General features: G+C 38.3%; 1 protein-coding gene across 7 annotated transcripts in view; it reads left to right on the top strand.

Moving 5' to 3' along the window:
- Positions 1 to 23,801, top strand: part of Lrrc7 (leucine rich repeat containing 7) — a 479,249-nt gene that overhangs the window by 270,067 nt on the left and 185,381 nt on the right. For all 7 annotated transcript variants that reach the window (XM_087614691.1, XM_087614685.1, XM_087614702.1 and 4 more), the window contains 2 exon segments: positions 567 to 656; positions 3,552 to 3,608. In XM_087614691.1, the coding sequence (XP_087470817.1) occupies positions 567 to 656; positions 3,552 to 3,608 (147 nt within the window).

Here is a 23,801-nt window from a genome sequence, read left to right as displayed (position 1 = left end):
TATTTTCCTAATGTTCTCGCTAGTCTTTAACTAAGAGGACTTAGACCAATTTTGCATTTATACACACCGGTTAAGCTGGCATTGGAGGAAATATAGGAGTGGGAGCAAGCTCAGTCTCTTTCCACATGGGGCAGGCTTCACCATCCTGATGATGAACTGTGGGAAGTGTTAATGACTAACTGAATTAATAGTATGTCAAAAAGTCCTTGTCTGACTTGATGTGACTGTTCTAATCGGAAAGGTCTGTTCGTCTGAAAGTCACCCAGTCATTCAGCTGAGATTTCCATAAGAATGTCTTGGCTGGTGCAATAGTTTGAGATTCTGCTCTCCATGATTTCAATTTCAGCTCCAGAGAGCAGCATTGGGGATGGGATCACATATTTTAATAACAAGTAAAAGTTTTAAAATGTCCAGCTGTAATTATATGCTCAATAAATTCTTCCATTACTAACACCAAAGGAGAGTTTGAAGACATATTTCATTTCCCTTTTATCTTCCCTAAGATATATTCTTACCATTTCTACAGCAACATTGATGTAGTGACTAAAATTGTAACTCCTTTCTAGACTACCCGATGGCTTCACGCAGCTTCTTAACCTGACCCAGCTCTACCTGAATGACGCCTTCCTCGAATTTCTTCCAGCTAATTTTGGAAGGTAAGAATAAGAGATGTTACCTATGTAATCTCATTTTGCCTCTGCCAAGTGCTTCAGCGGTACAAGAGTGACAGGACTGATTGCAGTCGGGCCTCATTAGTATATAATAAATGTTAATTAAATGTTCTAAAATAATTAACATAAAATGAGGTCTTCACATAATATTATCATAAAATAATTTTAGGTGAGTTAAAATTAAATATAAAAAAAGTCCCAGATAATATGAGCAAATACACGAAGCTGTCCACAGCTCTTGGGTTGCAAAACAAAGTAAAAAATGTTTTCAGTGTCTATGAAGACAAATAACATCCTTGATATATAAAGTCCTTAGAAATGAGAGTGAAGACCATGATACTGGGAAGTAGGTGGGGTGGCAGCTTGTAATGAAATGTAAATAGATGAATACAGGAGAGAGGTCTGTCTCTAGAAATATCTGTTACAATGCAAATTAGAATGACAACAAACCTCTTCACTTGTCCTAGCTTCTGAAACCAACTTACAAAACTGAGGGTAGTGATACATGCTTAAAGAACTTCAAAAATGATAATACCATTACCTCAAGATTTATTACTAGAAATGTCCCATGCCATATTTGGATTTGGTAGACAGGTACATTTTCCACTGTTGACAATATGAAAACGAAGAAATCTCATCTCTGTCTAGGAGCTTGACGGACTCTGCCGTGGCGCTTCTGTGTGCTGCTCCTCTGTGACAGTGCTGTGTAGAAATGGATGACCATGTATGAAAGCCTAGATAAAGGGCTCCTAGTTAAGAAGGAGCTAGGCAGGTTTCATAGCAAAGTATATAAACTGTTTTTCCAATATAAATACATGAGATAAAAAGCTAAAATTCTAGGTGACTGATTTTAATTCATATTTTTTTCAGTATCTTCCAAGGTTTTTTCTTATAGAACACATATCTCATAAAAAAAAACAGTCATTCTAATGTCATTATCAGCTTTAGCCAATCATTTTTATATTGTGCAAATGACTGACTGAGTATTATTTGGCACCTGCCTCTTGACAGTGGTGAGGGAACAACAGGTAGCATGATGAAGTCAACTTATGCATGGTGATCTTCATTGCATGCTGTAAATGTCCCAGACCCCTTCATTTCTACAGATGAAAATATCACAGTATCCTAAACCATACACAGGAGGGAAATTGCAAGGCATAGACTTGTAAAAAAGCTTTTCCCCAGCTCTACTGTAGACTAGAATTATCCTTTGAATATCAACTACAGCACACAAAAGTGCCTTAAAATGAACAAACCATAAAATATTTACGACACCCTAACACACTTTTTGTCTTGATTTTTTTTTCTTTTTCTTTTTTTCGGAGCTGGGGACCGAACCCAGGGCCTTGCGCTTGCTAGGCAAACGCTCTACCACTGAGCTAAATTCCCAACCCCGTCTTGATTATTTTTGTCATTTCTCTTTAAGTAGTTCTTAAATGAGCATGAGGTTTAGGCCAAGAGGACATACAATACCAATACCAAAGCTACTTTGAATTAGCATTTAAGTTTTGCAAGTTGCCAAAATATACTATTTTAATGACATGTTTGCTTATAATAATTCATAGTCTAAGCAGTTTTTTCAAGTTCAACTGCTAGGTGGTTTGACAAAATGGTACTCAAACTTTCTTCCAGCCTGAAACTTTGTATTTTTAAAAGACAGAATAGATTTCACTGTGCTGTCAATACTAGCACAGCCACTGGGATGTGAGGTTTTCAGATATCTAAGATACTCTCAGGCCTGGAGCTTTTGTGCACTGAAGCATGTTATTTAATAAAGAATCAAATTGAAGTTAAATTGAGAACTAGAGAGAAGAAAAAGGAAAGAGGCCTAGATAAATACCTCAAAAGCACATTAAAGGCAGATGACAGATGAAGTCACTTATATACATTGTCCTTCAAAATTAAGATTTTGGAAAATCCAATTGTTATTGGTTTTACAGTAGCCTTGTGAGAAACAAACTCAAGGCTCAATCTGGTCGTGTACAACAGTGTGTGTTACCAACGGCACATCCTTGTGTCATCAATTGTGAGGTGCCCTCCTGGAACGCTGTGGTACCCAATGAGCAAGAGAGTTGAAGGAAGCACCCTCCGCTCAGTACTATCACACGCAGAAGGCCTTCAGGTTCCCAACAAACCTTTTCAGAAAGGGTAACATGTGAACCTTGAAGTCAATAAAGCATGGCACACAGAAGTGCTCCCATTGTGCCTTACGTGCGATCAGAGAGAGAGGACGCACAACGCCAACTTGCGGTGTGCTGGGAATTTGTGTCATTTAAAGTATTCCACCTGAGGATCTAGTGTTATTGATGAGGGAAACTAAAGTTAGGAAAATAATGGAGTTGATGCATAATCTGTCATAGAGACAGAATGTTCACATATCTGTCTTTACACCAAACCGAAGCCTCTCACCTCTGTCTGTCTTTCAGGTCTGTCTATGGTCTCCCAATAAAAAGCATTGCTCTATCCCAATGAACACAACACCTGAAATTATTGAAAATAATAATCTAATGAACACACAGACTAATTAAATATAAGAGTAAATGTACTTCTATGAAACATTAGAAACTTAGAAGGCTGGGATTCAAAGATATAATCAAATATTTTTAGATTTTGCATTTTGCCACTGGCCAGTGGTGATGCAACCCTGTGTATCATCCATCAGTTTACATATTTATCTAAAATCTGGCACAGCTCATGCATGGTGCACAGGCACACATGCAAGCAAAATACCCATACACATTAAAATAATAAATATCTGACACCATACTAAAACCAGCCCAGTGTTTCTGTCTAATTAATGGCAGTGATTGGTTACGTTGCCGTGTAAATGCTTTTTATATAGAAACATTGATGAGTAATTTGTAAAACTCTTCTCTACAGACTTGTCAAATTGCGAATCTTGGAGTTAAGAGAAAATCACTTGAAAACTCTACCAAAGTAAGTGACAGCGTCTTTTCCAGGGTCTCCGTTATGACTTTTCACTGCTGGGAAAATGCCTTTTTGATTTTATTATGACAGGTTTGCCATTTTGAGTGATTTTCTTTTTTACACATTCTAACTAAAAGCTAAATCCTACAGTAAACTATAGACTTGTATGAAGTAGTAGACTTCCTGCTTTGCAGACCACCTCCCTGGCAGAGGTTTACTCATGGCTAAAGAGCCTTGCTCTGTCTGAACCAACATCTGTGTCCTTCTTACAACCAGAGTCAGTATCCCAGGCTTCAGCCTTGGACACTTCACAGCTCAGGTTAAACCGTGGATTGAGACAGTTTACATTTGTACATCAAAGTCAGAATTTTTTAAGGGAAAAAAATAAATTAAAGTGGTTTAGCAATTTTAAAAAGAAAGGGTTCTATTCACATATTCTTACAAAGTGTTGCTTCTAAACAATCTATTTTAAAAAAAGGTTTGTATGAATATTCAGATCATTCTGAAGCAAAAGCTAATTTTATACAACTTTGTAAAATGCTTTGTTTTTCTCTGCTTTCCTTCATTTGTGTATAATAACAGGATGTGTTCTGTCCAGGAATCATTATTTTTCAAGATCAAAATGTATTTGCAATTTCTTTTTTGCTCAGGTAAAATGATGTGCTTTGTCTGGGTGGTGGTTCAATGTAAATCTTGTTACTATTATTGCTTTACTTCAGTTCTGCAAAGACATCAAGTATATCAACTTATTTCCAAACGTTCAACAAGGCTCAAACATATTACTCTGCTGAATTAAAACTTAATCTTAATGTTTCCTTTGTAAATCTATCCCCTGAGCAAATGAGACTAAATATACTGATACATTAACCTAAGTGCAATTCTGAGTGATGTAATACATGACATTTCAGCACTGCTATGCAGTGCATGGATATGATGAGGAGTCGCAGCCGTGCTCTGGAACCCACTCAAACAGACACATGGAGAAGCACGTGTGTGATTCTCACTATGTGGCAGTTAAGAAGAAAGTTTCAAAAGGGGAAGTGTGTTCCACAGTACATCATCCTGTGTGTAAGCAATACCTCTCCTGGACTGGAATCCTAAACAGGTAGAAATGGGGTGGTGTTCAGTGTTGGTCTCCTACACAGAAAGCTACTGCCACTGTTTCATCTGGGTGGCTTTTGCTTGTCACCTTGAAAGCCAATCACAGTCAGGTGGAACATGAACCAAGAGGGAAAAGCTATGATTGCTTACATCTGACTGCGTGCATTCAATTCTTAAAGAATACGCTGAGAGTGCAGAGGAGAAGGGGCAGCCTCCTCATATAAGGACTTCAGTTTAAAATATAAAATAAACACAATACAGGTTGTGAGGATTTTAGTACTTTTGATGTAAGTCATAATGTGTAAGGAATAATCTAATATCAATTCATAACATGGACTTCATAGGCAATGAGTAACAGTTCTCTTATGATATGTGGATGGTCTATAGGTTTTCAGGATACCACCTGTATAAGTAAAATTAAGTTAAGCAATATGCCTGGGCTGTGTGAGAATGTAAAACATTGTCAGAGTCTCGTAGAGAAGGGTACTGAGCAACTTTGGTAGACTGTTATATATGTCACAGCTATAACTTTTATATTTAAGAAACATTTTTAGAGCTATTTGCAATTCAGAATGTTTGTTTTATGCTGTGTCAACAAGAATCTAAGAAGCAATATATAGACAGAGGATGCATGGTGCTTTACTTTAGTTTTGACATCTACGGAATGAAAATTACATAAAGATGTTCTGTTGAATAAAGTAAACTGTGTTTCCACATATAGCTAACTATTTGATCACCATCTGGACCTGTAACTTAGAGGTACAGGAGAGCTTTTTACATTCCTTTAGTTTGCTTTTCCAATGAAAAAATTAAATGCAATTTAAAAAAAAACTATTTTAGTTTCAAAATAACTTCTCAGAGAATTGAGAGCTTGTGGTTCCCGTGGAGACACAAATAAGCTGAAGGCTGTTGGTGGGTCTTTTCTTTCTGTTTGGTAGGTTGGTTGGTTGGTTGGTTGGTCTTATTTTGTCTGACAGGCTACAAATGCCTGTCAATATGTAAGAAATGCCAAAGTATATGAGAACTGTGATATAGGAAACATTACAATACATTCCTATAGTAATGTGATGGGCTTTGTGTGTGGGGACTCTAAGACCTGTTTCTTGTTTAAAAATGCAGGCATAGGCTGTCCATTTCCACACAATATCCCCTTTGATTATCCTCTACGAGTATCAAAGAGTGGTGACAGTTGGGCCCTCAGACATCTGCTTAAAAACTCATTGAAATTTCTCAGGTCAGTTGGACGTGGTGACAGAAGACACCAAGCATCCAAAAGGAGAGTACATTGTAAAGTAAAAATCTTGAGATTCAACAATACCATTTTTCTTACATCACACACAATTATTCTGTCAACTGAGTGTTCTGGGTGGTAACCTGAAAGTGTGGGGCTAGTCATTCAGATGAATGTTAAATGTGAAGTCAAACCTGCTCTGTTTGCTTCATTTTGTTTATGTTCAGTTACCTGTCCATTCCTTCCTTTCTTCCTATTCCTGTTTAAAGAGTAGTTGGGTGTCAGAATTGAAAAAGTGGCCCCTTCCCAGGGCTAGCGTTTCTATAGCCTGGCTGCTCTCAAGATGCCATGTTTTTAACTGACCTATTTCCTGTTCTCCCTTATCCCTGTCTCAGACATAAGGAACCAGCCAGCCCCAGGATGGGAAATTTGGGTGGATTCTGGAAATAAACATGCTTGAGTGTGAGACAAGGATGGCCTCCTCACCCCAAGTGTTCTTCCAACAAGCTTACGTAGCATGTGACAATTCACTAATGTAATGTATACTACATGTACTTAATTTTCATGGAAGATCTTTCATTCTTCTTTACTAAGGCTAGTCCATTGACAGGCTTGCCCAGTGTGTCATGTACAGACCATGTTTTTCCTCTCTTCAGCTTCTGTTTTGACACGGACTATCAAAGTCAACACACTGAGAAAAAATAAAAGCTCAGAGCAAGTATGCATTCCGATCTGGGCAGTAGCATCACAGCCTCTTCTCCGCTCGGATCAGTGTGCTGTTAATGGATGGTACTCGACCTCCATTTCAGTGAAATACTTTGATGGTTTTCCTAGTGCCTCACAGCAAAAAAAAAAAAAAAAAAAAAAAATGCCCTTGTCAGGCACAGTTTCCTGAATGGCCTCTTGTTGTTTCTATTAATTCTGATTTTCTAATTATTTTCTATCTGTAATTTATAGTCATACATTTGTGTTTTATAATCATAATAGCTCAAATTCCTATAAATTTCCAATGCATCATGGTTTGGCTGAACATAGTGTCATCTCATTCTGGGTTTTCTTTACGGAACAGACATGGTGACAAGCCAGCTTCCCAAGGGAAACCATGTCAGATCCTCTGGCCTTAGAGAGGGACACATTTTCTCACCTGGTGGTTGACATTCTACACATAGCAACGTCTCATAAACTATAATGTAGTATAAGTGTACACTATAATGTAGTATAAGTGTACAATTTTAGGCTGTCCTCTAAATCATATATTGCCTATAGGCTCATGGAAAGAAAGATCATGAGCTATCATATGAACTAGTTTATATTTCTTCTTGACATTCCTGGTATAATTAAGATTTGAGACCACTTACATCTACACAATGGAATATTACTCAGCTATCAAAAACAATGACTTTATGAAATTCGTAGGCAAATGGTTGGAACTGGAAAATATCATTCTGAGTGAGCTAACCCAATCACAGAAAGACATACATGGTATGCACTCATTGATAAGTGGCTATTAGCCCAAATGCTTGAATTACCCTAGATGCCTAGAACAAATGAAACTCAAGATAGATGATCAAAATGTGAATGTTTCACGCCTTCTTTAAAAGGGGAACAAGAATACCCTTGGCAGGGAAGAGAGAGGCAAAGATTAAAACAGAGACTGAAGTAACACCCATTCAGAGCCTGCCCCACATGTGGCCCATACATATACAGCCACCCAATTAGACAAGATGGATGAAGCAAAGAAGTGCAGGCTGACAGGAGCCGGATGTAGATCGCTCCTGAGAGACACAGCCAGAATACAGCAAATACAGAGGCGAATGCCAGCAGCAAACATCTGAACTGAGAATAGAACCCCCGTTGAAGGAATCAGAGAAAGAACTGGAAGAGCTTGAAGGGGCTCGAGACCCCATATGTACAACAATGCCAAGCAACCAGAGCTTCCAGGGACTAAGCCACTACCTAAAGACTATACCTGGACTGACCCTGGACTCTGACCTCATAGGTAGCAATGAATATCCTAGTAAGAACACCAGTGGAAGGGGAAGCCCTGGGTCCTGCTAAGACTGAACCCCCAGTGAACTAGACTATTGGGGGGAGGGTGGCAATGGGGGGAGGGTTGGGAGGGGAATACCCATAAGGAAGGGAAGGGGGGAGGGGGATGTTTGCCCGGATACCGGGAAAGGGAATAACACTCGAAATGTATATAAGAAATACTCAAGTTAATAAAAAAAAAAAAGATTTGAGACAACTAAAGGAATGGTAGGGAGCGTGTAGGGTAAAGAAAGAAAGCAGATAACCCCTGGGAGTCTAAATTACTCCGTGCTCCATGCTCCAGTAAATATCTGCTGTGAGCCCTGCTCCTTCCCTTTACTGGGAGACGAAAGCTTCAGGATGATAGAATCATGAGGCTTGAGAAGAGCACCAGGCTTAGCATCGCACAGAGTGATTAGCCTGAACCCTGGGAAGAGCAGATGTGTGCAAGTGGCCAATTGTCTTACAGCCAAACAGCTTGGATTTGTAGAGAGGCCTTCATGGCTTATTTGAGTTTTCAACCTTCTCTGAACCAGATCACTCTTACTTTAAGGAGGATCTGGTATCATTACCTCTGTAATCTGAAAATACTGGGTTATTGCTGATGCAAGTAATGCTTGGAAAATTTGCAGTTAAGTATTTTACAATAGAGTTCATGATATTTAGATGTGTTAAAAATACTGTGAGTTACATGACTTTTTATTTTAACTTTAAAAACTCTATCACAAAGGGATTGATATTAATTTTTCTTTGTTTCTTTATAAAAATCTTTAAAAATATAGTGATGAATGATGAAATAGCTTAATTATGTGTGGCAATGCTTAATAAGAACTTGCAGATAGTCTCTCCTCAAAATATCTTGAAGGTTTAGGCATCAAATTGTTAAATTTTAAAGGTTAAGTTTTTCCATTTTTAGCTTGGTGGTTTCTTTGGCTAAACATTGAACTTAGGTAGTAATGAACATGATAAAAATTAACAAAACATTCAATATCAGGAAATATGAATAACAAAAGTCTGTGTCTTTGTTGTCAAACTCACTCTCCATAGACAGGAAAACTCGGGTTTACCATGATGCTATCCTCCTCCTTCACGGCTTTGGAATGAATGGAATGTCCGTAAAACCATGCTGTGTACCACACAACAGCATCAGCTTGTTCTCCTCATCTTGGGTCAGAGAACCTGCATGTTAGTTCTGTCCCCCTGCTAAATCCATTCTAAGAATCAGCAGTGTCTTCACCGAAAGCTGAGCTTCGGCCTGAGTTCCTGTTCCACTCATCCATAGCCAGGTCTCAGGCAGAGCATCCTTTCCAGCTCAAGACCAAAAAAAAAAAAAACATCTTCACCTCTGCATCCTACACAGAGCACCGCCCACCTGGGAAGTGAGAACTGCACATGCTTTTCCTACATGTTCACATCAGCTTCTGTTACCCCCGAGTACCTTCCCTTTCTTCCTCTTGCCTCCTCAAGCTCCCACACACTGCCTCTAGCATCCTCAACCTCCTCACCTGTACCATTACAATCTGACGCTCTATTGTTTCCAGAACTTTCTTTCTAAAATATTTCTTGACCTATATCAATTTGGAAGTGCACCAACGTTCACAAGACAGCCGTGCTGAGGCCTTTCTTAGCTGGTCTGCATTTCCAGAGTCATTAGCTTCTAGCACCTTCTTGATGATACAAAGCTACATTGTGCATTAAGTCAATGCAGCTTCCTGTCACTGAGAACCTCTCTTGACACGTCCGTTTTGTGTCGGAAAAAACTCAAAAATGTCCTTCAACTGTCACATCCCTTTGTTGTAAACTTTAATCATGAATTCTGTAACCGGGTGGAAATTGACACTAGATGTTTTTCAAAGCAGTTACCACTTAGAGAAAATTATCTTACTGTAGTTTTATTCAGAAAACTGGTTTGCTTCGTTTGTGAATGTTTTGTCATCCTGGTTATATCATCTGATGCTCCAGCTCCATAGCTCCGTGCAAGCAAGTGAACACTTAGATGCCATACCTTTGCCACTGTGTCTTCTAGCAGGCGGGAGAAGTGGTCTCTCTAGGTGCTCCCAAGTCATAGAAAAAAGAGATGGATTTATCAGATCTGTTTTTCTTAATTTTTATAAGAATTCTCCTGCCCATTCTTTGGTTTGTACTTGTAATAAGAACTCTTCATGATTAAACATGCGACTACCTGTCCCTGGTACCCAGCGAGCCCAGTAAAAGGCACAAGCGTCCCAATTCTTGGCCAATTCTCCATTTTCTCACCCAAATCAGGATTATTTCAGGTCGTGGCCTATGCAATACACATTTTTATAACTCTTTACTTTCTGCTAAACAAATGAAGAAAAAATTTCTAAATTCCTATAGTTTACATAGCATTTAAGATGAGAGCTGAGAAATATTTAAAATAAAAATTCATGTAAGATACTACTAATTCCGTGACTTTAGCTTCTCTGAATCATATTTTCTATTTCCTTTTGGTGGAATAAGATTTTATTTTGTCCTATTATGGCTTTAAACATTGTTGGTATCTTCTTTGTCAAAGCACTTACTCTATTGTCTATTTTATTCAAAGTAAAACAAATATTTAGTTTTTAAAATTCATTCAAGAAAGGCCCAATTCTTTTCCCCAAATACATTATAATTCTATTTCTTTCTCTTTAAATTTAAACTGTATTTATAGCCTTAATAGGACTTCTTTCACATTTACCATTTAATGGCAATCTTTTCTAGCTATAAAATAAATCCCCTATAATGTCATGAATATGATTAAAAATGAAATTAATTTGATTGAAAAGCTATAACTCTTATCAACCATTAGGTTTTTGGATTTATATATATTTTTAAAAGATGAGATATAGTCATGTATCTTGGCATGTGGATGGATTAAAAAGCAGCAATTGTAGTCTCTTTGAAATATTCAGGGGCATTTTGATAACTTCTATGCTTTAATTGCACTAAAATATCATTAAGGATAATTTTTGGCTAGTGCATTTTGCAATACACTTCTAAATTAAACATCTCTAATAGCAAACTTTTCATTCTGCTTAAGTATTTTATGCAATTTCCAAAAGAAAATGGAATCACAATTCTTACACAAAGACAATGTTAAAAGACATGTCTTAAATTATTACATCCATTTAAATGGATCTACATTTTAAAGTACATATTTGATTTATAAAAGGAAGTTCTGATGCCTACATTCTATTTAAGAGAAAATGGATGAAAAGACTTGCTTTCCCATAGCTGATACAGCACTGTCAAAACCTATATGTGATCACTGCTCACAGCACTGTCAAAAGCTGTAAATGTGACGTTCAAGACCATAAGCCTGTTTTCTCCCACTATTATCCCTGAACTAAAAGAACTTGTAGGCTCGTGCCTCTACATGCATCCTAATAAACTCTCATCACATATAATAAGGACATCTATTAAAAATAGCTGTAGTACTTCATGTCCCTGATACGAGTTAGATTCTCTTCTAGGAAGGATATGACAGTGGAAAGTAGAAGTCACTTCACTTCAGTGACTTTCAAATGCAGTGGAGGGAGGCAGACAACAAAATACGACAACCTAAGAAATATACACAGATGCTCTGAAGAAATTGGAAGAATATTAGAGATATTTGGTTTCTGGGGAGAGTCTGGAAAACATTTCTGTTTCAATTTTAGATAGACTGCTCATGGGAGACCTTTGTAAAAAGAGGGTAGAGTTTGTTCTGAGATGAGAATGTGGAAGATGGGATCTAGAGAAGAGAAGTCATGGAGACCAGCAAATGTGAAGCTCGAGACATTTATACAACATAAGCTGGGTGTGTCTGAAGAGAAAGCCAGAGTCCTTTAAGGGTGGCGAGCTTGGGTGAGGAGGTCTAAGAATAGAGGCAAGCAGCATGTGGAGCAAAATTATGAGAGTTTTGTGAGCTCTGCATGCTGTTCTTAACAAACCACTGAGAAAGCTGAGGCTGGATGTAAAATCTACAAGGATCAGCCAGCTGCTCTGTAGAGACAGGCAAAACTGAAAGAGGGATGCTGTCAGGAGACCACTGCAGCAGAGAGTGTTTGAAAATTGTCCCTGAGGGTAAGGCATGGACATGGTAAGCAGGAAGAACTGGTAGCCATGCTAAAATCAGAGGCAGTCTGACAAACAGAATAGAGGGAAAAACAGAAACTAGAGAGCTTCCCTTGAGTTCAAGTTTGACATGCTTCGGGGCAGTTTCTGGCTATGGAGAAAACTAAAAGAGCAGGCGTAGAGAAGCAGGGGTTTGTGATGTTGGCAACACAATCAAGCATAGGTGGATCAGAAAGCATCTGCTCAAGGAGGAAGAAATGCAAGCCTAAGAGTCATCAGCACATAGTGAATGATGAGATCCAGAACTGAGCTTGGAAAACACCATTATTTATTATTTGAGCCTTGAAGAGAAACCTATAAAAATACCCTAAGAGTGGGGGGCCAAAGAGTTTTAAAAATACTTCTGCAGGGAGTGCAGCAGAAATCCAGAAAAAGAGGAGTCGGCTATACCCATCACTGATGAGAAGTCAAGTCAGATTGGAAGAGAAAGCTGCAGATCAGCCTCAGTGAGACGGGTCGTCAAGAGATGGATGGAAGCTATTTCAGGAGTGCAGTGTGATCAGCTCATTAGAGTGGCTGGGAAGTACAGATTAGCAGAGAGCGAGTACAGAGAATTCCTTCAGGCTTAACTGCAAATCCAAGGGCAGTCTCATGAAAACTGTTGGATGGGGATGGTCCTGCAGAAAGGAAAAAATGATGCGGGAGAAAATGAAGGTGGTTGTAAGAATAGAACCTTGAAGAATGAAAGGAATTGGACACAATATAAATGAGGAAATCATAAAAATATATCCCCAAGAAGACTGAAAACGATACACTGAAGAACTGTAACTTTTTGTTCATTCATTCATTCATTTGTTTTCTTTCTTTGCATATTGGGGGGAGGGGCAATGGGGGAGTTCCCAAAGAACGTTTGCTACATGAAAGCAGCTGTCATAACATAAAGTAAGGACCTCAGTGCATCTAATCATGCCAAGCAGCTGGGCATCTGTGCCAACACTTAAGTTTTTTAAAGACAATAAGTTAATAGGAAGCTAAGTGCATTAAAAAATCTGTCTACCTCAAGTGATCCTTTTGGTCATTGACATCTTAATAATTCAAATATAATTTTTGTTCTCTTTATCTCACATCACTTGACAGCCACTACCTGGGCCTTGGGGAGAGCACACCACATGTTCAGTTTTGTTGCTAATTTTGTTTTCAGATGTGTTGGCACTGTCATCACATGGCTACTGCTGTACCCGAGCTGTGCAGAGACTCCTTAAGTTACTTATTCTAGTATGCTCTCAATTTCAAAAATTGAAAATAAATATCAAGTTTGAGTAGATTCTTAGATTAAACTTCCTTACAAAATATTTGATGGAACATATTCCAAAATGTGAGTTTTTGGGACACTCTGCAAAGTTCAAATGTGTCCTAGAGAAAGACATGGCAGAGCAGGAAAGGGCACTGTGAGACCATGTGGCCTCTTCTAGATGACCAAACACTTACTTAGGAAGCACACCAGTTAAAGCACTTTGGATCAGAAAACCCATGATGCAACTGTAAATTGCCGCTGAAACCTTTTCCAGAAGTTTCTATAGCTTGTTGAAATGTCATTGCTGGGAATATTGCAAGCCTTTAAGTGATTCATGGTCTGAAGGCTATGCTGTAGGCCTGATAAAGATGATGAGAATTCGGGGTCTATCTAAAACTGTAAAGGAAGCCAGAGTTGGATGACATTCTGCGGCTATGCTTCTCAATAAAAATCAGTCTCTCCATTTTTTTCACTTTACGTATAGTAGCTGACAGAACTATTTTTATTGTCAGTTTTCAGGCTATTGTAGAAAGAAACATTTTAAAAGATTCTGTTCCAACAATATCAACCAACCAGACTCCCTCCCCCACCCCACCCCCCAGAGCTCCTAGGGACTAAACCACCAACCAAAGAGTACACATGGAGGGACTCATGGCTCTAGCTGCATATTTAGCGGAGGATGGCATTGTCTGGCATCAATGGGAGAAGAAGCCCTTGATCCTGTGAAGGCTCATTTTCCCATTGTAGGGGAATGCCAGGGCGTTGAGGTATGAGTGGGTGGGTGAGAGTGGGAGCATCTTCATAGATGCAGGGGGAAGGGAAGGGAGGATGGGAGAAGGGGAAAAGGGTTTAACATTTGAAATGTAAATACATAAAATATCCAATAAAAAAAGAAATGAAAATGTGAATTTTAAAATAAACCTATATCTTATATAAGAAAATAAAAAATTTTAATGAACTAGTAAGTTTAATAAGTGCAGGTATATTTGCCTTTATGTTCATAGTTTATGAATGCATAAATAAATATTATAGAAACATAAAAAAAAAGATTCTGTTCCAGATGAAGGAAATGCAGGATCAACACAGAGTGCTGAACATGGATAAGGACTGTGAACCCAGGTGATTCGTACATTCTGCAGTGGTACCAAGAAATCCAAAACCCTCACTGCACATTCGTAATCTACATGTTTAAAACGGTTAATCAAATATAACAGCTCATATTCAACATCAGTGTATAAAGTTACCTCCTTATAAACTCTGGCAGACATCCCACTCGAAATAAATATTAAGAAAATCAGTGTCCTTCTGTTGTAACCATGGAGTATTTATAAGATTGGATCCTTGAATATAACAGTAACAAAGAAAACTCTCCTTAAATTTCCCATTTGTTTTTATCACAACTTACCATTTGTAACTTTGGATAGAAAGACATACTGACTTTAGGTCTGGGATGACTGAACAAGAAAGATGAAGCAAGAATATGAATTTTTGGTATATCATAAGCTATTTTTAAACCAATTTCATTGAAGTAACCTGCTGCAGTAGGGATCCATACATCTTTACAATCTCAAAAAGAGTGAAGTTATTGTTTTAAAAGTACTTAACAAAAAATGAGCATTGATTTTGGACAAAACAACTGTTAGATTCACTGTGCCAGTAGTTTAACAGTAGTTTAATAGAATATTAAAAAATATTCTATTAAAATCTAATGTAACTTTCAAAAATATACAAATATGTTTTTAAATAAAAAGAAAAACCTTTCATTTGGGTTGATAAAAAACTTAAATTGTTTTCTTAACCAGACCCTAGCTCCCTGTTAACAGAAGAACCACAACCAGGTGAAAGTGTTTGCACATGACAATGGCATAAGTGTGAATTCGGGTAACGTCCAGGCCTGAGAGCAGTTACCCACCCTCTCTAACTCAGGTGGTCTGTATAGTTAAACGTCATATTAAAACAGTGTGTACATTTCACCCAATATTTTCTCATGCTGTTTGATGTATAATAAATGAAGGTGATTGCTATGTTTGCTTCAATAGAGAACAAAAAGAAGCCAAGAGAAGCTTCTCAGACATCCAACACTAGTTTTCTGTGCTCTTGATAATAATGGGTACAGAATGAATGAACATCCCAGGCCATTCTTGCATTCTTCAGGCTAGGAGGTCTCTGTTGGCACTCTTTCCCTCATGCCTGGCATCATTCAAGTTGGAAACTGTGACCAAGTCTCTGACCCTGCTTTTTCTCTGTCCTTCACAGTGGCAGTTACAATTAATCCAGATAACATCTGCTCAGAAAGCATAGTGATGATCTTAGAAGCAGTCCTTCTGCCTCTAACCCATGAGTCAGACATATGACTGGATTGCTTGGGTTTCAAGGACTCGTTTTTCATCTACTTAGTTGGCCACACTCTGATCCTAAGGAAGTGTCCTTGGAATCCTTTTGTGGTAATCTCAGAGACGTCCAAAATGCTTGGAAGTCCGTTGGTTGCATAGTGATGAAAGATCACTCAGCAGGAAGCTGTAACAACTGTAGATATGTCAGCACAGTGTCAGAACATATTGATAGGTCAGAGAAGAGATAGAGATAACACACATATAATTAATCCCAAGTAATTGACCAAGAATGAATACCACTGTTTATGATTGGTAAGAAACACTCCTCAGCTGCCCCCTAAACTTTTGCCTTAAGTGTCTACAGCCCATATTATTCCATGTTTCTGCTGTGAAGTGTTCAGAATGTGTCATCTGTACAGATAAGGGCTATGTTAATATGTATATTAGAATGGGGAGTGTTGGAAATTTTTTGCAACTTCAATGAAGATATAAGTTTACAGTAAATGTTCACTTGAATGTCTAAAATTAGATATTTTCTCTAACCTGTTACTTTAGTATCACCTGTCCAGATAGATAGATAGATAGATAGATAGATAGATAGATAGATAGATAGATAGATAAATACAGATATATTCATTGCATATTGAATTACAATTCTCTGACCTAATAGGCTATCCACGGACAACTGATTTGAATGTTTTATTCTCCTGTATTAATCTAGTTTTTGTTATAATTTTAACCAAGAATTTTTATTTTATTTATTTGTTGTATAACTATTATAGTAGTTGATAGATTCCAATATTTTTAAATCTCTTTCTTTTGACAATTAGCCATAAAATAATTATATTGAAAGATGCTTTTCTTAGCTAAACTATAAAAACTAAAATGCCAGCCTCTTTCTCTTTCTAACTGCAATGCTTTTGCTTAAAGTTAACAAAGTTGACACAGATATAAGAAATTCATATTGGTAGGAAACAGTTTCTTCAAACTGACAAATAGGATAAGCTCATTTTTACTTAATGAAAGCAATACAACTTTCCACTCTAGAGGATCCAATCAAATTAATTCATAATTAATAATACATAACTATTTGGAGACATAGTATTAAACTTCATTTTTTAAAAAGTTTAACTGAACTAAGTGATGTGAGAATTTATACTGACTATATCCATTTCTATCTCATCCTACTGCTGGGTTCAGTCCCCTAGTTCAGCAGTTATTCAAGCCATATGAACATCAATGCCAACCAACCAGAGCTTCCAGGGACTAAGCCACTACCCAAAGACTATACATGGACTGACCCTGGACTCCAACTGCATAGATAGCAATGAATAGCCTAGTAAGGGCACCAGTGGAAGGGGAAGCCCTTGGTCCTGCCAAGGCTGGAACCCCAGTGAACAGGATTCTTGTGGGGAAGGAGGTAATGGGGGAAGGAGGGCAGGGGAACACCCATATAGAATGGGAGGGGGAGGGGTTAGGAGGATGTTGGCATGGAAGCCGGGAAAGGGAATAACATTTGAAATGTAAATAAGAAATACCCAATTTAATAAAGATGGGGGAAAATGAGAAAAAAAAACCTTAACTGATGATCTTGCTTGTCTTTAATCTTTCTTTGCTGATGTGACATCAGTCTTCTCAGTAAAAGTTTTATGTGTTCCTTCTTAATTGTTTTTTAAGCTTTAAGCCTTTCACTAGATAATAAACACAACATTGTTGAATTTTAACTTTTCTGCATATTCAGCTGTCAATTTTTGTAGGGTTATTTCTCTCTCAGGCAATCTGAAGAATTTTGATCTCATTTCACAGACACTGAATATACATGTCAACATATTCAGCTCACATGGCATCACTAGGCTCTATGTCAACATGTATAACATATATATTGTGTGTGTTATCCACTCCCATTCTGTAATGAAGAAAGCAAAAGCTAAGGGGTTGAACAAGTTGCCCAGCATCACATAACTCTCTTCTTTCTTCCTTCCCTTGTTTGTTTATTTTCTTTTACAGGGCTGGGGCTTAAATCATAGGCTTTTCCCATACCAAGTATATGCTTGTCCTTGGACCTAAGCTTCAGCATTTATATTGATCAACTCTTATAGGTGGGTGAGGAACCAGAAGAAACTCTGCCAGGCTTGTGACCCCAAATGAAAATAAATAATGGCTGTGCCCTTGCTGACACATATTGTGCAATGCCCTGGCCAACCTGAGACTCAATACAGTAATAAAATGAATAGCAATTTTTTAATATTACTTTATTGTATGACAGACATGGGGTGTGGTATAGTATGTATGTGCATGTGTGTGTATGTGCATGTGTGTATATACATGCTCTTGCATGCATGCCTAGTACCGTGGAGACCAGAAGAGGATGTCGAATCCATGGAACTAGAGTTATAAATGGTTGTGAGCCTCCACCGACTTGAACCCTGGTCCTTTGCTGACCCATCTCAGCAACCCCAGAATAAAAATAATTTTTTAAGATAGAGACAATATGAATATAAGAATGTCAGTATTTTTTCCTCCTAGGAAAAAAATTACAGCAACAAAAATGGAAATAAATATTGCATTCCTTAGAGCAACAAAGCTAAATAGTACAGAGAAGTAAATTTCACAGTAAAGGCTTAAAACTCATGAAATAAATTATTGTTGATGAGCAAAGAAGATAAAAAATAATGAAAATATTTCTTACATAAGATTTAATAGCTCAAGTGATAGTTCTATCTATGAAGTTCAGAATAAGCTCAACTAAACTTTCCTGAAGTTTGCGAAGGCTTTTAATTAGATGAGACAATTTGTATTCAAGTGAGAAAAAAACAAATGATATATGTCAGCTATGAATTTTTAACATGTAATATTAATGGCAGAGAAGTTACCTTAACATACATAAGAAGACAGTACTCAAAGTTCTTATTAAATAAATATTCTTATAAAATAAAATGTATGGTTAAACCCATTCAGAGCCTGCCCCACATGTGGCCCATACATATACAGCCACCCAATTAGACAAGATGGATGAAGCAAAGAAGTGCAGGCAGACAGGAGCCGGATGTAGATCTCTCCTAAGAGACACAGCCAGAATACAGCAAATACAGAGGCGAATGCCAGCAGCAAACCACTGAACTGAGAACAGGATCCCCGTTGAAGGAATCAGAGAAAGAACTGGAAGAGCTTGAAGGGGCTTGAGACCCCATATGAACAACAATGCCAAGCAACCAGAGCTTCCAGGGACTAACCACTACCTAAAGACTATACATGGACTGACCCTGGACTCTGACCTCATAGGTAGCATTGAATATCCTAGTAAGATCACCAGTGTAAGGGGAAGCCCTGGGTCCTGCTAAGACTAAACCCCCAGTGAACGTGATTGTTGGGGGGAGTGTAGCAATGGGGGAAGGATGGGGAGGGGAACACCCATAAAGAAGGGGAGGGGGAGGGGGAGGGATTAGGGGGATGTTTGCCCGGATACCGGGAAAGGGAATAACACTCGAAATGTATATAAGAAATACTCAAGTTATTAAAAAAATAAAGTAAAAAAATAAGTAAAATAAAATAAAAAGAAAAAAATTTAGATGATGTACTCATCTGTTAAAAAATCTTCCAGAGGGAAGGGGAGGGGGAGGGGTTGGGGGATGTTGGCCCGGAAACCGGGAAAGGGAATAACACTCGAAATGTAAATAAGAAATACTCAAGTTAATAAAAAGAAGAAGAAGGAGAAGGAGAAGGAGAAGGAGAAGGAGGAGGAGGAGGAGGAGGAGGAGGAGGAGGAGGAGGAGGAGGAGGAGGAGAAGGAGAAGGAGAAGAAGAAGAAGAAGAAGAAGAAGAAGAAGAAGAAGAAGAAGAAGAAGAAGAAGAAGAAGAAGAAGAAGAAGAAGAAGAAGAAGAAGAAAAAGAAGAAGGAGGAGGAGAAGAAGGAGGAGAAGAAGAAGGGGGAGGAGGGATTGGATAGGGGGTTTAGGGATGGAAAACCAGGAAAGCAGATAACATTTTAAATGTAAATAAAAATAATCCAATAAAATATGTATATACAATAAAAAAGGTATGGTTAAAAACAACAGGAAGACAAAAGTAGATCTCAGTGTTCGTAAAGATTTAAATCATGAATTAAATGTTTGTCATTTAATTCAGTGAGAAAGGATGAACTATTTAGTAAATACACTTGCCACAATGAGGGATCCACTTGATACAGAATTCTATTAAACTACCGCATGACATGTTGAAAACCGTTACCAGGCATATTTCTTACCAAGTGAAACAAGACTAAGAAAAGTCTATTATCAGAGTGAATCCTAGACAACAATGGTACAGAGACGTTATAAACACGTGTCAACAAGTTATTGTTGTGAAGAGAAGGGACATTCAAGTACATATCAGAAAATATAATTCATAAACTAATGACTATAGCTTCCTGTATTTGTGTGTATTTTGCACACAACTATACAGCTGCAGAGAAAAATGTGATAGAAATGTACTGGCTTAGTGCTTGGGTCAGCTGAGGGTCTATAAAGAGTGGCAAGTGGGTGAAAGACAAGCACAGGGTACTTGAATTATTTATAACTACTAAAAATATAGATATAGTAAAATCACACAAATTTACAGATGTCATTCTTTAATTTTACACACATCCAAGGCATCAAATCATAGAAAGTTTGAAAAAGATTTCTATTGGTGTACTTTAGGTGCAATAAAAATACTAATTTTTATAATCCACTATTGAATCCGCGTTCTCAGCAGCAATGGAAATTTTCCGTGATGTTCTTTAGGTTTATGAAGTAAGTGGATGTCTAAACATTGATCAGTGAGCACAGAATTGTATAGCCTTGTGTCAAATGCCAACTTAGCAAACCATGTGTGATCTGATAATCACTAAGAGTTTCTAGGGTGCTTTGGCTCCTAAAACACAGCATATTCAATTTTGAAATTTGCTGGACACAATGATTGCACAGGTCCAGCTTACAGAGAGCTTGCAGTGAAGATAAGATGGGAAAACAAAAGTGCAGCCAACAGGTCTGACACAATGAGTGTGTATAGTGCCCTCAGGGGTATAGACTTACAAATCCCAGCTGTCCTTCAGGAGATGGAGCATTGATCTGTAAGAAGAACCTGCTGGCAGAAGGTGGTTCCAGCTACAGTAGCCATACCCTACAGGCTAATAGGAAGCTGGGGCTGGCTCCCAGACCAGACACTCTTGCTTTGATGATTTGCTACCAGCTAGTGTGGGGCAGGACTTGAATTACAGGTGTTCCTGCAGCTCACAGACAAGTTGTAACATCAGTTGCTAAAGTCTAGCTTTCCGGCACCTGTTAAAGAGTTTCTGAGAATTAGAGCAACTCTCCAAAGCCATATTCCTTGTTGAGTAATCTAGGCTGAAATAACATTCCACTGTAATCTGTAGTTGCCATGTACCTGGCAGGATAGTATCCAGCATGCCAGTACATATGGGCACACTCTATTTTGGATTGTCTCTATTCAACACAACGCCTTCAAAATCAATCACAAAAGTTGTTGGTTTTTTGTTTTGTTTTATTTTGTTTTATTAAAGAACTAATGCCCTCATCTGGGAATTAAAAAAAAACAATATGTATCCCAAGACAGTATTTAAAAAGTATTTTCTTGGAGCTGTGATGTTAGCTCATCAATGAGAAATATTCTCCTTACAAGCACAAGGACTAATTCAATCTCTAGCACCTACGTCAAGCATAACAATGAATTCCTGTAATCTTATCATTGTAGAAGTGAAAAAAATACCTGGTCCTTGCTGGCTAGCCAGCAAGCCCAGCATGGAAAACTCTGGGCCACTGACAGATTCTGGAGAGAGGGGTGGGGGAGGGAGGTAAGGAAGGCGAGATAGAGAGAGAGAGAGAGAGAGAGAGAGAGAGAGAGAGAGAGAGAGAGAGAATATTTTAAGAGTCAGAGGACCAGGACATCAGCTGTAAGGTTGTATCCTCTATGACAGGGAGCTGCACCTTTGAAATCTCAACAATGCAGTCACTTAAACAAGACAAGTACAGTAAAATCATCAATGTGGCCAATGTAGTTGGAGAGAAATCTCACAAGATCACACCCCTATATGAAGAGCTATAGGCAATTAATGACTGCAAAGAAAGGAAGACTGTCTTCTTCAGGGTACAACTTCCTTGTGGGTTATCCCATCATGAGTGGTCAACACACACACTAAATGGACTCACCTGTTGTGCGTGTGTGTGTGTGTGTGTGTGTGTGTGTGTTGTATGGGTAAATAATTCAAGAAGAGGCCATGAATTTGAGAAGGAGTTAGAGTACAAAGGACTCTGAACAGAAAAAGAAGCATGTTTAGCAAGTAGAAAGAATGTCCAGCACGTTCACTGGGAAATTAGTAGATTAAGAGTTCATAGCATGGTGCTTGCCCCTCTTTCAGGCCCATCCCCTTCTGACTTTAGTGGGCACACTCTGAAGGATCTCCATCTTAAGTTCAGTACCTGACAGGAGCTCTGAAGTTGGATTGCTATAGTCAGTCTCATCCTCTACATCACTGTCTTCATTTGTCTAGCATTTGCAAGCTCAACTAATAGAAATAACATTTTCTAGAGCCTGTGAATCATCTCAGACTTATTTCTTACTCCCACATTAGTCAGTCAAAAAGCTCTGTCAAATCTGTCTAACTTGCTTATTCATTTCCTTCTGTCTGGGACTCTCTGCCTCCTTTTTATCATTCAAATCTCAAATGCCTTTTACCCTAAAAGGTCTTCAGTTGTCCTTGCAATATAAAGTAACCCCTCCTATCACTGGAATTTTCCAAGCACACATTTATAATTTCTGTGTTAACATAGATGAGTGTCTCAGATCTCTCCATGAGAGAAACCCCATCTTGTTCACCACTCTATACTTACTGCATGATAGACTAGCCAGTGTGTTGGATGCAGAATATGGATGTAGCCTTCGAGTTCATTCAATACGAGATTCACTCAGCAACTGCTTATTGATCTTTTCCATAGAAGACATTGACTCTGTGCAGAAAAAAAGGAGGATGGGGGTAAAATAAACCCAATCTTTCACTTCAGGGCAGCAACATGAACATGAAGCTAATAATAGGTAGAATTTAATTATCTAACAATCACACAGCAAAATGTCAAATTGCAACCATGAGTGGTGTCTCCTATTTTGCCTTTTCTAAATGTCCACTGAATTGCCTGTTTCCTGTTCCCTGCTCCTTTTAAATCTTTCAAACACTGGTAATCAACACTTAAACACCTAAATCTATTCTGTTATTTTTGTTGAGAAAAGCAGCTATCCAAAGTAGTCAAGGCAATGTGGCAATTATACCATCACACAAAAAGACACTTTGCAAGGTTTCTACCACCATTGAAATGTGGTACTCAAACACAAAGTGTATCAGCATTGCCTAATCATTAGCAAAAGGCTTGAAAATGTGAATAATGAATGTGCTTATGGCTTCTCTTCAGTGTGTAAGGAACAGAAGCAATATTGTTTTGTGTGCTAAAAAACACTCAAGTGTTTATGGCAACCTATAAGGTCTAATGAATGCCAGGAATTGATATGCCCTTTTGATATTCTAGGAATGCTGACTTGTTAGAGGAAGAGAGGGGGGAATGAAGAAAAAGGTTAATTGGCCCTTGACCAAATGTCAACATCCACTTTCAATCAAAATGTTGTTTGTGTCATTAGCCATTGAGGATGGAATGAGTATTTAACAAAAGTGTGAAAATAAGATGAGTCTAGTAATTCCACCTGAGGATATCATAGCTGACGGAACTGGAGTGGGTTCTCCAGTGGCCCAAGGGAACCAACTCCCTTCACCATAGAAGGGTACCTCGAGTAACATTGCAGTCTTACAGTTTAGCCATGATGTTAGCATAGGCTTTAGCTGACCAGCTATAGAATATATACCCAGAGTTCTGCAAGTACTCATAAAATACCTGCTGCATTCCATGCACAGGGCTTCATGGAGTCTAATTGTTGGAAGGACATGCTAAGAATTGTCAGTGGAAAGGCATAAACACTAATAGGTATAAGATTGCTTCAGGCAGGGAGCTAAGGCCCTGCAGAGCATCAGGATAAGCTGGCCCCTGAAGATAATCCCCTGTGTAGAGATAACATAGAGAGGCAGGGCTAGATACATACTATGTATCTCAGGGGTGAACTGGCAATCAACTGTGACC

The sequence above is a fragment of the Rattus norvegicus genome, chromosome 2 (assembly GCF_021556685.1).
Source record: "Rattus norvegicus strain SHRSP/BbbUtx chromosome 2, alternate assembly SHRSP_T2T, whole genome shotgun sequence".
Taxonomy (NCBI): Eukaryota; Metazoa; Chordata; class Mammalia; order Rodentia; family Muridae; genus Rattus; species Rattus norvegicus.
This window is presented reverse-complemented; position numbering and strand designations above follow the sequence as displayed.